The sequence below is a fragment of the Marmota flaviventris genome, chromosome 3, assembly GCF_047511675.1.
Source record: "Marmota flaviventris isolate mMarFla1 chromosome 3, mMarFla1.hap1, whole genome shotgun sequence".
Taxonomy (NCBI): Eukaryota; Metazoa; Chordata; class Mammalia; order Rodentia; family Sciuridae; genus Marmota; species Marmota flaviventris.
This window is the reverse complement of record NC_092500.1, coordinates 9,947,717-9,960,812: the sequence shown is the minus strand read 5'-3', so window position 1 is coordinate 9,960,812 and position 13,096 is coordinate 9,947,717. Positions and strand designations below refer to the sequence as shown.

Here is a 13,096-nt window from a genome sequence, read left to right as displayed (position 1 = left end):
GGCCGTGGTGTGGGAGAGGACAGGGCAGCCCAGGCGCTAGAGGTCTGGGGCTGATGTTGCGGCTGCCTCACTCCATTTTCACAACCACCCCAAAAGGAGGTCGCTGAGGCTCCCCCTATCTGACAGAGGGGCAGGCGAGGTTCAGAGAGGCCGGCCTGCTCGTCGGAGTCACTCAGCCGTGAGCGGCAGGCAGGGCCAGGATTCGACCCAGGTCTGGTTGAAGCCCAAGCTGGCTCCTGGCCACAGCAGCTGTGACCTCAGCAAGCAGAAGGAACCTGTGCACCTACTGGGTTCCAGCCCTCTGTGCACACCCGCTGGGTGAGCCCTGGGCCCCACCCTGGCAAGAGGCCCTCATCATCCTGGTCTCACAGACGGTCAAGGCCAAGTCAGGTGCAGGACAGGCCGGCCTCAGTGGGCACCTGAGTCCCTGCAGTGGGCCTCAACCTCCCCATCTGAACTTGAGATGGGTCAGGCCCAAAGGACCCATTCGGCTCTGAGGCTTTGTGACATGTCCCCTGGGAGCTGACAGGGAGCTGGGGTGGCCAGGACAACAGAGGCCTTTCTGAGCCTGCCTTTCCCAGCAAACCCACTTACCGGGACCCTCAGGGAGGACACCTGTGGCCAGGGAGGGGGGGAGAGTAGCTTGCCCTTGACTCCCTGGAGAGGAGGTGGCCTGGACCTGGAGCCCTGCCCGCTAAGCTCCGCCCTCCCTGGGCGGCTGGGCCTGCGCATTCCTCTGGCCCCCCCCCCCCCCCCCGCGGGGTCCTTGGCTGCCAGCGGGTGGCAGGGTCATTTGGGGCCCCTCACTCCTTCCCCGCAGAGCCTGGGCCATAAATAGCCTGTCCCCTCACAGCAGGTTCTTCCTTCCTGCTCAGTGGCCCATGGCCTCCCTCCTCTCACCTGTCACCGAGAGGACTGGAGCCACTGTCCCTTCCTCTTCCCTGTCATTAGTCTGTCGTGTGCCTCCCCCACTTGGGGCCCCTCCCTCACCCTCTGGCAGCTTCCAGGGTCCTGCCTGTCTCTCCTGAGCCCAGAAGGCTGCCCCTTCTGTCCCTGCCGTCCCCTCCAGCTCTCCTCAGTTGTCCCTGAGACTTGGGGGTTGGCAGAGGCTGCAGGATGGCTGGGTCCCATCCGGCTGCCGCTCTGCCTGCCCTGGTCTGCAGCCCCCCCCTGGCTCCCCAACTCCAGCCCACTCAGCTGCCACATGCGGCTTCCTGAGTGCCACCTCTGTCACTCACTCCTCGCTCCTGGACCGCCCTGGGCTCCCTGTGGCCTGCGGGAGAAGGTCCTGTGCCTTCACTGACATCCTGCTGGCCGGCTCCCCAGCACTGCCTCCCCCACCCACCCGGGCCGCACACCCCTTCCCCAGCCTCCCCCCCGCTGTCAGCCAGAGTCTGTGTGATTCAGGGCTGAAGGGCCAGCGAGACTTGCCACTTGACCTTGGGTCAGACACGGTGGCCCTCTGAGCCTTCTCAGCTGTAAAGACGGGGTGAGAGCAGACCTCAAAAATCAGAGGGCAGGGGTTTGGGGCCCAGAAAGGGAGGGCCTTGTGACTGTTCCGTGTAAGGGAGGCTGGATTGGCCTCCCACCTCCCAAGAGTCTGGGTGGGTGTGTGTGACGGGATGAGGGTCCTGGGGAGGAACTCACAGTCAGGTCAGGGGTGCCACCTGTCTCCACCCCACAGGGCAGACCTCGGAGCCCCATCTCTCGGGTGGTCCCCCCGCCCGGTGGTCCCCCACCCTGCATTCCCTTCGGCCTCCTCTGGATTTCCCCAGGGACACCACCACTCTCCTCAGGGACGCCCCTCACTCAGCCCCAGCCCCCTCTTGTCTGCCCCCCGGAGGAGCTGTGTTCTGGAGCCCCAGGAGTGTCCAGCTGCCTCCCCAGAGACACACCAGGCCTTGGAGAGGGTGGGAGGCCACCGTTTCCCCTGCATTGTCCCAGCCAAGGCACCTCCTCTCCCCACCCCTGGGTGAGCCAGTGCCTCTGTCCCCTCACGTGGGTGCTGGCCTCCCCCTGGAGGCCGGCTGTGCTCCTGTTAGGCTGCTGAGTCTCCCTCGCCTCTCTGACTTGCTCTGGGTCTCGCTCCCCTCCCGGGCCCTCTCTCTACCTTGTCTCTCTTCCACGTCTCCTCTCCCCTCCCCTCTCTCCGTCAGCTGCTCTGGCCTCATGGCACTGTCCCCTCCCTTGGCCCCTCACACCTCCATGGACTCGCCTTTCGTCCCCCAGACCTGGTATTGACAGAGGCCCAGGAGGAGGGAGAAGAAGGGGCTGGACGGGCCTGGACAAGGACCAGCTCCTGGTTAGGGGAGCTGTCCCTTGGCTCTGCTGAGCCGGCTGGCCAGTGCTGCCTCCAGACCCCCATCCCAGGGGCTGCATCCCAGGAGCAGGTGACCCTGGTGATAACTTTGGGGCTGGGACAAGGAGCCTGGTTCTGAATGAGGCCAGGGGCCACCCTGCGGTGTGTGTCTGCAAGCCCACTACTGAGGGCCTGTCCTCCTCCTGCGTGTGGGGCCCCCAGGGTCCCCAGGTCTTCCTCTCACTGTGGGAGCCCATGACAGCCTCCATCCCACAGGGCTGTGCTGTTGCCATAGCACCTGCCGCCACAGCGGGCAGCCTGGTGACTGTGACCCAGGAACCTCAGCTGCTGTCCGAGGTCTGAGCAGCAGTGGCAGGGTTTGTCCATGGTCCCAAGCAGGGGCAGGCCTGGACTCCTAGCCCAAAACTCCTCTCCAGTCATGGCCAGGGTTGGGGACTGGGGGCCAGGTCTGTTGGTTTATCACTGGATCCCCTCTCGTAGGACAGGCCTTGCTCGCGGTAGGTGCTTAGCAGATACTTGTTGAAATGAGATGCTCTTTAGAATCTATCACGAATCACTTCCAGGCCTTTTGACTACGATGGACTCTGTGAAGGGCGGGGTGGACAGATGTGCTGACCACTAGCTCCAGGCAAATACTTTTGGTTGGGGCTTCCCGTGAGGGCCTCCTTGGGAATTTTATGCCGGATCTGAGGCAGTCAGAAATGAGTAGGGGTGTCCCTGAAGGTCGCTGGAGCTTGGGGAGGGGGCAAAGATACACTGGGCCAATTTTACCAAGTGAGATTTCTGTCCTGCCCCACGCTCCCCCCCAGACCCCCCACCATCTTCTGAAGGACACAGGAACAGAACCCTAGGTCTCCCAACATGCAGGACCTGGGGGTCATGAGGTCTAACCTCCTAAATTCGAAGATGGTGGAAATGAAGCCCAGAGGAGGGCCGAGATGACCTGGATACACTCAGTGAATCAAAAACTAAGCTCTAGCCTGGGTACAGGGCACACACCATAACCCTGGAGGGTTCAAGGTCAGCCTCATTAACTTAGCAGAGACCCTGTTTCAAATAAAATAAAAAGGGCTGGGGAGGTGGCTCAGTGACAGAGCACTTACGTGGCACTGCTAGGCTGAGGGGTGGGTCTCCGGTACCAAGAAAACAGCTCTTTCTCTTGCCTCCCAATCCTCAGTACTGAGAGCTAAGTATCCATATTGAAAGCCAGTCAAAATTCTTTACAGAAGGCAGTTCACATTTATTTTAATCCAATAATGTGCCTGACATCTGGTCACATCCAAGATCTCATTAATTCACATGACAGGCATGTGGGATAGATGTATGAATGGCTCTTCTTTTTTTGTGAATAGACACAGGCTCAGAGACATAAATTAATCTGCCCAAAGTCACACAGTGGCAAAGGCAGAATCCAAACTTAGGCTTTCACACCCAGGATCTTTCCTTTCTGTACTAGTCAAGGAAATGCCAGCTGGATTGGCTCCATGTCCTGGGGCCATCAGTGTATACCGCTGCCTGGCATCCTGTCCTTCCTTACCTGCTCTCAGTCTCCTACTGGGAACCCCCTGGGAAACTCTGAGGGAAGCCTGGCTTTGAACTTCATCCCTTCCCAACTTTTTAAGGTTTAGCCTGTTTTGTGGAAGAATCTGTTTAATTAATTTATCTATTTATTGATTTAGTTATTTTGGTACTGGGGATTGAACCCAGGGCTGCTTAACTACTGAGCCACATCCTTAGCCCTTTTATTTTTTATTTTGAGACAGGGTCTCTCTAAGTTACTTTAGGGTCTCCCTAAATTGCTGAAGCTGGCCTCAAACTCGCGATCCTCCTGCCTCAGCCTCCTGAGCTGCTGGGATTACAGGTGTGTGCCACTGTCCAGGATTTGGATTCTGAGGCTTTGCCTTCTAGGAAACATAGCCCAGAATTCTGTCTGCTCCTTCACTGAGTACTGACCCTAAGGAAACAGCCACAAGAAGAAGAAGAAAAAAAAGACTGCACAGAGATGCACATCACCACACTGCGTATCAGGAATCAGAATCCTCGCTCCTCTGTGGGCGAAGCATTAGGCCAGTGGAACTCAGCACAGGGCCAGCTCCATGGGAGGGACTGGCTTGGCCTCATGCTCTGCAAACTTTGCCTTGAAGTTCTTACTTTTGTCTTTGAACTTGTGTTTTGTAAGTGAATTTCCGTGGGGCAATGCAGTAGCCACACAAGCAAAGGAAGAAATCGCAAGAAAGGAAAGGCTTCATGTTTTAGTGGCCTCGATGTACTGCTTCTTCGTTTTTAAACAAGCGACCCACATTTCCATCTAGCCATGGGTCCCCAAATATGTAGCAGGCTTGTGTCCAGGAGAGGGAAAGGCACTGGCCTGGGAGTTGGGAGAGCTGGCTCAAGGCTACCTTGCTCCAGGCCTCAGTTTCCCCCAAAGGGGGGTTGTCTCCCTCATGTGCAAAGGCCCAGGGAGCATGACGAGTTTCAGAATCCAAGGTGGTCTTTTTTTTTTTTTTTTTGTACCCGGTTTTGAACCCACGGATGCTTAACCACTGAGCCACATCCCCGACCTTTTTAATATTTTGAGACAGGGACAGGGTCTTGCTGAGTTTCTCAGGGCCTTGCTGAGGCTGGCTTTGAACACACAATCCTCCTGCCTCAGCCTCCCGCACCACTGGGATTATAGGTGTGCATCGCCACGCCGGCTCCTAATGCAGCATTAAAAATGGAAACTAGAATCCATCAATACCCAGAAAGGTCAGCATCGAGAACACATGGCCATGAGCAAAGCCACACAGGGAGAAGGGCCGGATCACAGCCCCGTGATCTAAGAAAGGACTGACAGGGACTTCACTTCAGGGAGTGAAGTGGACCCGTGAAATTGCCGAGTTGAACGCCACCTATGTTCTCGGATTTCTCTTTAAGCCATTTAAGTCCAAAGGAAAATGGGTTTTCTGGAAGCACTTGCAGGGCGGGTGCTGAAGGGTGGCTTTCAGGAAGGGGGGGCAGGGTGAGGAGGGGGTGAGGCTGCTGCTTCCCTGGGACCACACCTCTTCCTCTCCGGCCCCCACCTCGCCTCCCTTTTCTCCACCTGTGCCCCCTTCCTGCTCCCTGCCACCCACCACTCTCCCCTGGGGCTGTGACTGAGTGGGGTGGCAGGGTGGGTGTGGCCGGCTCCTGACTCTGCAGGGAGTCTGCACCGACTGGGGTGGGGAGGGCTTGGGCACCCTCAGGTCCCCTGCAGTTGGCCTTTCGCGTGATTCCAAGAAGCTCTGGGATATCTGAGCTTCGCCCGCCCCCAGACTCAGTGATCCACGGCCGGAGCCCGGAGTGGAAGGAGAGATGGGATCTGCTGCACGAGCTGGAGAGGGGAGGAGAGGCGAGGCGGGTGGGAGGGCTGTGAAGGGGAACAGGTGGGAGAGGGAAGGTGAGTCAGCCAGCAGAGCTGAGCCAGCAGGCAGCTTGCAGAGAGCAGCATCCTCCCTGCAGACGGGCTCCCCCACCCGCGCTCCCCCCAGGCACTCCAGAAAGTCCTAGCTCCTGCTTAGCCTGCCCCTCCTGGGTCCCCACGGCTCACCTTGCTGTGACCAGGAAGCTGGGCCTCAAAGGAGCAATTGCCACAGTGTCTGAGCAGCTGGCAAGCAGGTGAGAGATTTGGGGAGGGACCCTGAAGGGCTCCCACGATGCCCTGTGAGGGCAGGCCTTCAGAGCACCCTTCCCCACCCCACGGCCTGGCCTCTTGCCAGAAGGGACAGCTGGATCTTCGGGGTGTGTTCCAGGTCCGGGGACATCTGAGCATCGGTCCTTTCCCAGTCACAGGCATGTGCAATAGTGACAGCCCAAGGACGCCTCCGACCTTCAAAGGGCCCCCCCCAGGCGCCAGGCCGCGCCCTCCTGCTGCACACGGTCTCCCACCCTTTGCACCTGCCTTGGCCTGGGGTCCTGGACAGGCCGAGGGGACACATGGGAAGCATCACTCTACAAGTTCAAGTCTAGGCCTCGGAACCCTTGCAGCTTCTGCCTCCTGAAGCCTCCCAGATGCCAGAAGGAATGTGGGGAGGAGAGATCCCTGGGGGAGATGCAGAGCCCAGGCAACATCACCTTGGAACTTTTCACCTGACGTTCCAGCCAGTGGCCGCCTGAGTGAGCCGGGGAGAAACCACATTGGGGGCTCTGGCCCACCCAGGGAACTCGAGAAAGAATAACTCATCACTGCCTGAGTTTGAGGGTACAGTTGTCACACAGCAAGGGTCATGGAAGGCCAGAGGAAGGGGGACTTCCCCAAGGTTCCGAAGTGAGGCAGAGACCAAGCCTGGACTATGACCAGGTTTCCAGTCCCCCGCACAGTGACCTGCATCAGCCCTATCAGCGTGTGTGTGTGTGTGTGTGTGCGTGTGTGTGTGTGTGTGTGTGTGTGAATGAGTAGCCCCCCCCACTTTCCTGAATCAGAGTCAAACTTTGACCCAGACCCAGGTTCCCCCTTTTTGTGCAGTGCTGGGGTGGAACCCAGGGCCTCGCGCAGGCCCCATGGGCCTTCTCCACCAGGCCCCATCCAGCCCAGACCCAGTTCTTTGATGCCCACTCAAGGCCCTTCGGTGACTCCCAGGGAGGAGAATGGCAGGTGATGGAGCCCCTGCAAGAGTCACCAGGGGGCACACAGCCGGCTGCATTCACCAGTGAGCTCCTGTCCCGCCTCTTCCCACCCCTCCGTCTTCAACCAGCCTTCCCTACTGGACCATATACTTTATTAAAAATATATAGTTACAAACTCCATTGTCAATCTGGGCTGGGCCAGGGGGCCCAGAGGGACCGCAGGGAGGGAGAGGGACAGGTCCCCATCCTGCCTCTCCAGGTCCCCGGTCCTGACCCTGTACCCAAACCCACATCATCCAGGGACTAAGAAGGCTGTCTTTGGGGGCCCCCAGGGGCCAGCCAGCTGGGTGGGGAGGGGCTAGTCTTGATGGGGGGAGGTGCACAGAGGGATGGCATCTCCTGGTCCTGCAGGTAAAAACAGCAGAGATGGATTTGGGGCCTCCATCCTGCTCTGTTCATGGATATTTACAAAAGAAAGTCATGAGCACGTCCACAGTCATGCAAAAGAAACGCCCCTCCCCCCTCCCCCAGCCCCACACCTGCCCTCCCCAACCCCAGGGTGCCCACCCCCCAGCGGTCCAGCCACCTTCCCCAAGGTTCTGAGAGCAGAGGGGGCGTGTCCTTGAAGGGTCAGGGGGGAAGGGTGGAGGGGCGGGGCCCAGAGCCACCTGTGGTAGGCACTGGGGATCTCTAGCCAACCGGGCAGGGCCCTTCCCAGGCTGGGCTCTGCAGTCAGCAGGAAGGGGTCCCACCGTCTCTGAAGCCCCCACCTTCCTCCAGAAGGTCCAAGGAGCCAGGGTCAGCTCTGTCCTGAGCGTGGGGAGGTGTCTGGCAGCCCACCCTCAGGCAGAGGCTCTTGCAGGAGCCAGAGGGCAGGGCTGGAGGTCAGATGGCAGACTCCCTGCGGTAGGAGATATTGTCCAGCGGAAGGGTGGATTGCATGCGCTCCAGGTCCAGGTGGCTACCAAACTCCAGCATCCGGATGATGCCTGCCTCGTCCTTGGAGCCCGCCTCCAGGCCCAGGCCTGCAGCCACAGCCGCGGCGGCCGCCGCCTCCTCCTCCATCTCCTCTTCCTCCTGGCTCATGAGGGCCAGCTCGTTCTCGTAGCAGAAGGCACTGGGCGGGGGCGGCGGCGCGGGCAGCACGGTGATCTTGCTCTCCTGCAGCTCCCTGGCGGAGCAGCACGGCGTGCCGGCCACCTCGTAGGTCTTGTGGAAGCGCGAGTAGTCCACCTTGTAGTGGCTCTTCTCCTCGAAGACCACGGGCTCGAAGCGGTGGCCCCACAGGATCTCACTGGCCAGGTAGGAGCTGCGGGCCTGGGTGGTCATGGCCGTGGCCTCCACCATGCCCTCGAGGATGACCACGATCTCGAAGTCCTCGGACTCCAGCTCCTCCTTGCCCATGCCGTAGAGTGGACTGTCCTCGTCGATCTCGTGGACGATGATGATTGGCGACACCAGGAAGATGCGGTCCAGACCGATGTCGTAGCCCACGTTGAGGTCCCGCTGGTCCAGCGGCAGGTACTCGCCCTCCTGGGTCATGTAGGGCTTGATGAGCTGCGCCCGCACGTGGGCCTCCACGATGTGGCTCTTGCGCAGGTTGCCCACGCGCCACATCAGGCAGAGCTTGCCGTCGCGCACCGAGATGACCGCGTGGTGGCTGAACAGCAGCGTCTGCGCGCGCTTCTTGGGCCTCGCCATCTTGGCCATGATGGTGCCGATCATGAAGGAGTCGATGACGCAGCCCACGATGGACTGGACGACCACGGCGATGACCGCCAGGGGGCACTCCTCGGTGACGCAGCGGAACCCGTAGCCGATGGTCGTCTGGGTCTCCACCGAGAACAGGAAGGCGCCCAGGAAGCCGTTGACGTGCATGATGCAGGGCTTGGGGGCCGCGGGCGCCGCCCCGCCGTTGCCCGCCGGGCCCCCGGTCGCAGGCACCACGGGGCTGGCCTCCAGGTCACCGTGGAAGAAGGCGATGCACCAGAAGAGGAGGCCAAAAAAGAGCCAGGAGACGAGGAAGGCCGCGGAGAAGATCATGAGCATGTAGCGCCAGCGCGTGTCCACGCAGGTGGTGAAGATGTCCGCCATGTAGCGCTGCGACTTGTTGCTCAGGTTGGCGAAGTAGACGTTGCATTGGCCGTTCTTCTTGACGAAGCGGTTGCGGCGCTTCCGCCGGGGCACGTGGGCCTGCCCGTTGCGGCTGTGCCCGTGCATGTCCTGAGGCCGGCGTGGTCACCTGGGAAGAGGCAGGGCCTGCGGAGGAGAAGCCGGACAGGTGAGGTGCTGGGGAGCACGGGCTGCCTGGGGGGGCCCCGGGCTCGGGGACGGGGGCCCCTGCACAAGGACACTCAGCACCACAGAAGCCTGGACTGGGCGGTCGGGGGACCCCCGCCCCCGCCCCCACAGGCTGGAGGTGGTAGGTCTGGTGGCCCTGAGGCTGGCCATCTCCAACCAGGAAGCCAAGGCCACCTGGATCCAGGTCCTAAGAACCCCCCCTTTCCCCAACGGTGCTTTGCTCACTGTTCTAGAAGCTTCCTGATACCCATCTTGACTCTGCTCTCCATTTGTTCTGAGCTCTGACCTCAGTTGCCTCCCTGCATCCAGCCTCTGCACTTCCAGGTGTCTCCGAGGCTGGACATCCTCCCGTGATGCCCAGTATGCTGGCTGCTGGCCACCCGTGGCTCTTCATATTTAATTAACATGAAACACAAGTTTGAATTCAGCTTCACATTTGCACTAGCATTGTAAGTGCTCAGTAGCCACCTGTGGCTAGTGGCCACCAAACTGGACAGAGAAGACATAAGCCTTTTTTTTTTTTTTGGACCAGGGATTGAACCCAAGGGTGCTTTACCACCGAGCCGTATCCTGAGCCCTTTTTAAATTTATTTTGAGATAGGTCTCACTAAGTTGCTGAGAGTCTTACTAGGTTGTTAAGGCTGGCCTCTAACTTGTGATCCTCCTGCCTCAGCCTCCCCAGGCTCTGGGATTAAAGGTGTGCACCATCACAGCTGCAGTCATAGGTTATGTTAGCATCATTACAGAAAGTTGGGACTTGCATCCCCACCTCTGATGGATTTTTTCCCTTGAACTCTTCTCTCTCAGTGTTGCTTTTGGCCAATGAGCCCGATTCCTGTCCTGTCTCTACACTTATTGGGACGTGGTGGGTGAAAATCAGGTGGGGTGGTCAGGATGGAACAATGGGAAGCCCAGGCTTTGGTCCTGTGTAGGCATCATTGCTCTCAAGTAGCTCAGAGAAGGAAAGTGGCCTCCCCAAGACAACACAGCTGGGAAGTAAGTGAATTCATGATGTGGAGACCAAGAATAGAATAGGAGAGGCAGACACCCTGCCTAGCTCTGCCCCTGGACTGTCCCTCTCTGAGCTTCAATTTCCTCATTTGGGGGTCAAAGTGGGGTGTAGGGAGCCACTCTGAATGATTTGCACCTGCCATCCTGGAACCGAGAGGCTTTGACCAGTCACTACATCTCGTAGTGACCTGGACAGTGCCCCCGTCCAGGAAGTTGAGAGCATGCTTTGAGATGTAGATGTAGGCCCCTTGGGTTGAATTACACTCACCTGTCCCTGGTAACCCTGCCCCTTTTGGCCTTTTTTGGATGGAACTTTCTAAGAACAAGGGTCCCCCCAATAAAAGCCCACTTCTGAACATGCTCGCCCTCTCGCCAGCCTCTCGTGACTTTCTCTTGCTCTCCCATTTGGGGAGCCCGAGGCCGAGAGCGGAGAAGCGGTCCTGAAGCTTGTTTAAAGGTAAAGTTTCTGTCTGTGTTTTATTTGATGTCCCTGGAGATTCACATCTTAAGTTCAGCTGCCCATGCGGGTTGGGGACAGCAGTGGGGGTCAAAACCCCTGCCTGGGCTGGGTTGATGGCACATACCCGCAATCCCAGAGACTGGGGAGGCTGATGCAAGAGGATGGCACGTTCGAGGCCAGCCTCAGTAACTCTTAGATGTCTCAAAAGAAAATTAAAAGGACTGGGGTCGTGGCTCCGAGGTAGAGCACTTGCCTAGCATGTGTGAGGGCCTGGGTTCCATCCCCAGCACCACCAAAAAAAAAAAAGAAACCCTACCTCACAAGACCCAAGAAGTTAAAGCCAGGCTCCTTCTTTCCCGCTTCCCCGGAGCTGGTGACAGGCAGGCTGGCCTGTCACTGTCCCCAGCTGTTTCAGCGAAGGAGGCCCATCATCCCCTCTACCCTGGTGGCGGACACAGCAGCTGGGCCCCCAGAGCAGACACTCTGCCCCCCGTCCCCAGCCCTGCCATCGGAGCCCAGAGCAGAGCTGGGGCCTGCCCTGGGGCTCTGGGGCTGCCGGGGCCAGGGCCCAGCCTGGGTTCCTGATAACATTTTGGCCCAGAATTATATAAGGCTGGGAGTTTCTATTTTCTGTTCTATTCTTCTTCCTGATCTAATTGTGCATCTGTGGCAATGTTTATACACTTCCCCGGTTCAGGACAACTCGGTTGCCACAGCAACTGGAGCGCGCCAACGCTATAATTTAGAGATCAACAGCTTCAGAGGCTGCCTCTCCCCCGAGAAACTCCCTCTCCCTGTCCAGGGAGACTGAGCCCAGCCCCCACCCCGCCCCGCGGCCACCCCACCCCGACCCCTGGCTCCTCTCCCTTCCCCACCCCACCCAGGATCTCCCTGGGCCCACAGTTCTGGGTGGAAGTCCCAGATCGGCCCCACCGTGGGACCTGGGCAGGACATCGACCGCTCTGAACCTGCTTCTTCATCTGGAAAATGGAACCAGCAAGCCCAGCATTCTAAGACCCCGGGGGGCCTGTGGGAACAGCCCCTAGGCAAACTGGCCCCTCGGAGGTCCTGACTATCACTAGGCTCCCAGGTTCTCGCTGTCACCTCCCCAAAAGCACAAAAGCAAGGGCTGCAGGTGGTGGCCTGGGGGACTGGAGGCCACCTGTGCTTCTGGTTCAAAAGCCCAGTTTTCAGCAAGGTCTTCTTTCCCCGGCCTCTCCCCACCTGGCCTCTGCCCTCCCTCAGACACACACACAAACACACACACACACACACACATGGCTGGGGGGTGTGCAAGGTCACGGAATTCAAGACCCTTGTTTTACACCTGAGGCTGGGGAGGTCCAGAGGCGGAAAGCACTTGCATTGAGGGTCCCCGAGTGGGGCCGGTGGCTGCTCCAGCAGGCCTGCTCAGAGCCCTGGGAGGGGGGCCCTTTGGCCTCATCCGTCTCCTCCCAGGAAGGCCCCGGCGTGTCCCCACATCCCTGCAGGAGAAGCAGAGAGAACGGGGCTTGGAGGCCTCGCCCTGATGCAGCTCCTGAGCTCCAGACAGGCTGAGGGTCCTGCCCGGGCTGAGCACAGGCCAGGCTGCCGAGTCCCCCTGGCCCTCTGCCCAGAAGAAATGGCTCCTGACGTGGTGGCTCACCTGGCACTGCAGAAGAGGCCTCTTGGCGGGCTCCTGCCCTCTGGGAGGGGTCCTGGGAACAGGGGCTGAGGAGCCACCCCCGCCCCGTGGCTGTGCGCTAGGACCTCCCCTCCCAAGCCCTGGCCACTGCTCCCCATTAGTGAGGGAAGATGAGGAGCCTCAGCCAGCCCAGGCAGGGCCAGTCCCAGGCGCTGAGCCCACACACCAGACCCTCACCCCAGCTTGGCCACTCACCCCCAGGCCCTGCTCCCCACCTCCTGTGGCCCCCAGTGCAGCCCGGGGCACAGTTCACCCCTTGCTGTGGCCCCTCTCCAGGCCAAAGCAGCTCCCTCCTTCCGTGGGGGCCTGGGTGGGTCCTCAAGGCTCCCAAAGGTCCTGGTGCTCAGCAGCACCAGGAGGAAGTCACCTCCCCAGACCTGCGCCCTCGCTGAGACTCCCCAGCCTCCTGAAAACCCCATCTGCAGCAACCTGCTCAACTAAGCAGCCGCTCTGGCCACCGCGGACCTCTTTAGCAGGATGGTCACCTGCTAGAGTGTGGGTGGAGCGCCCACCTCACCAAAAAGTGAGAAGGACCAGCTGGGCCTTGTGTTTGTAGGTGACATCACAGGGCCATGCCAGGCTTTCTTTTCCTGGTCACCCAGGGCTTCCTGGAGAGGATTACGTGGTGCAAAAGAAAAGGGGTGCAGATGACAGGAAGGGACACAGGACAGGCGCTGACTTGGAGCCTCTGATGTAGGTAATGAGTTCCTGCCATTAAACACGTCTTCTGGAGGCC

The 13,096-nt window shown here is 59.6% G+C and overlaps 1 protein-coding gene across 1 annotated transcript; it reads right to left on the bottom strand.

Annotated features, from left to right (window-relative positions):
• Positions 1-7,789: 7,789 nt before the first annotated feature.
• Kcnj4 (potassium inwardly rectifying channel subfamily J member 4) lies at positions 7,790-12,402 on the bottom strand. The gene is made up of 2 exons (XM_071609144.1): positions 12,322-12,402; positions 7,790-9,163 (listed from the first exon to the last, which is right to left on the bottom strand). Exon 2 carries the CDS (start codon positions 9,122-9,124, stop codon positions 7,790-7,792), a length of 1,335 nt encoding a protein of 444 aa, XP_071465245.1. The 5' UTR covers positions 9,125-9,163; positions 12,322-12,402.
• Between the last annotated feature and the right edge of the window lie 694 nt (positions 12,403-13,096).

Excerpts from the sequence above, each read along its gene's own strand:
- Kcnj4 (XM_071609144.1), bottom strand. The coding sequence starts at position 9,124 with ATGCACGGGCACAGCCGCAACGGGCAGGCCCACGTGCCCCGGCGGAAG.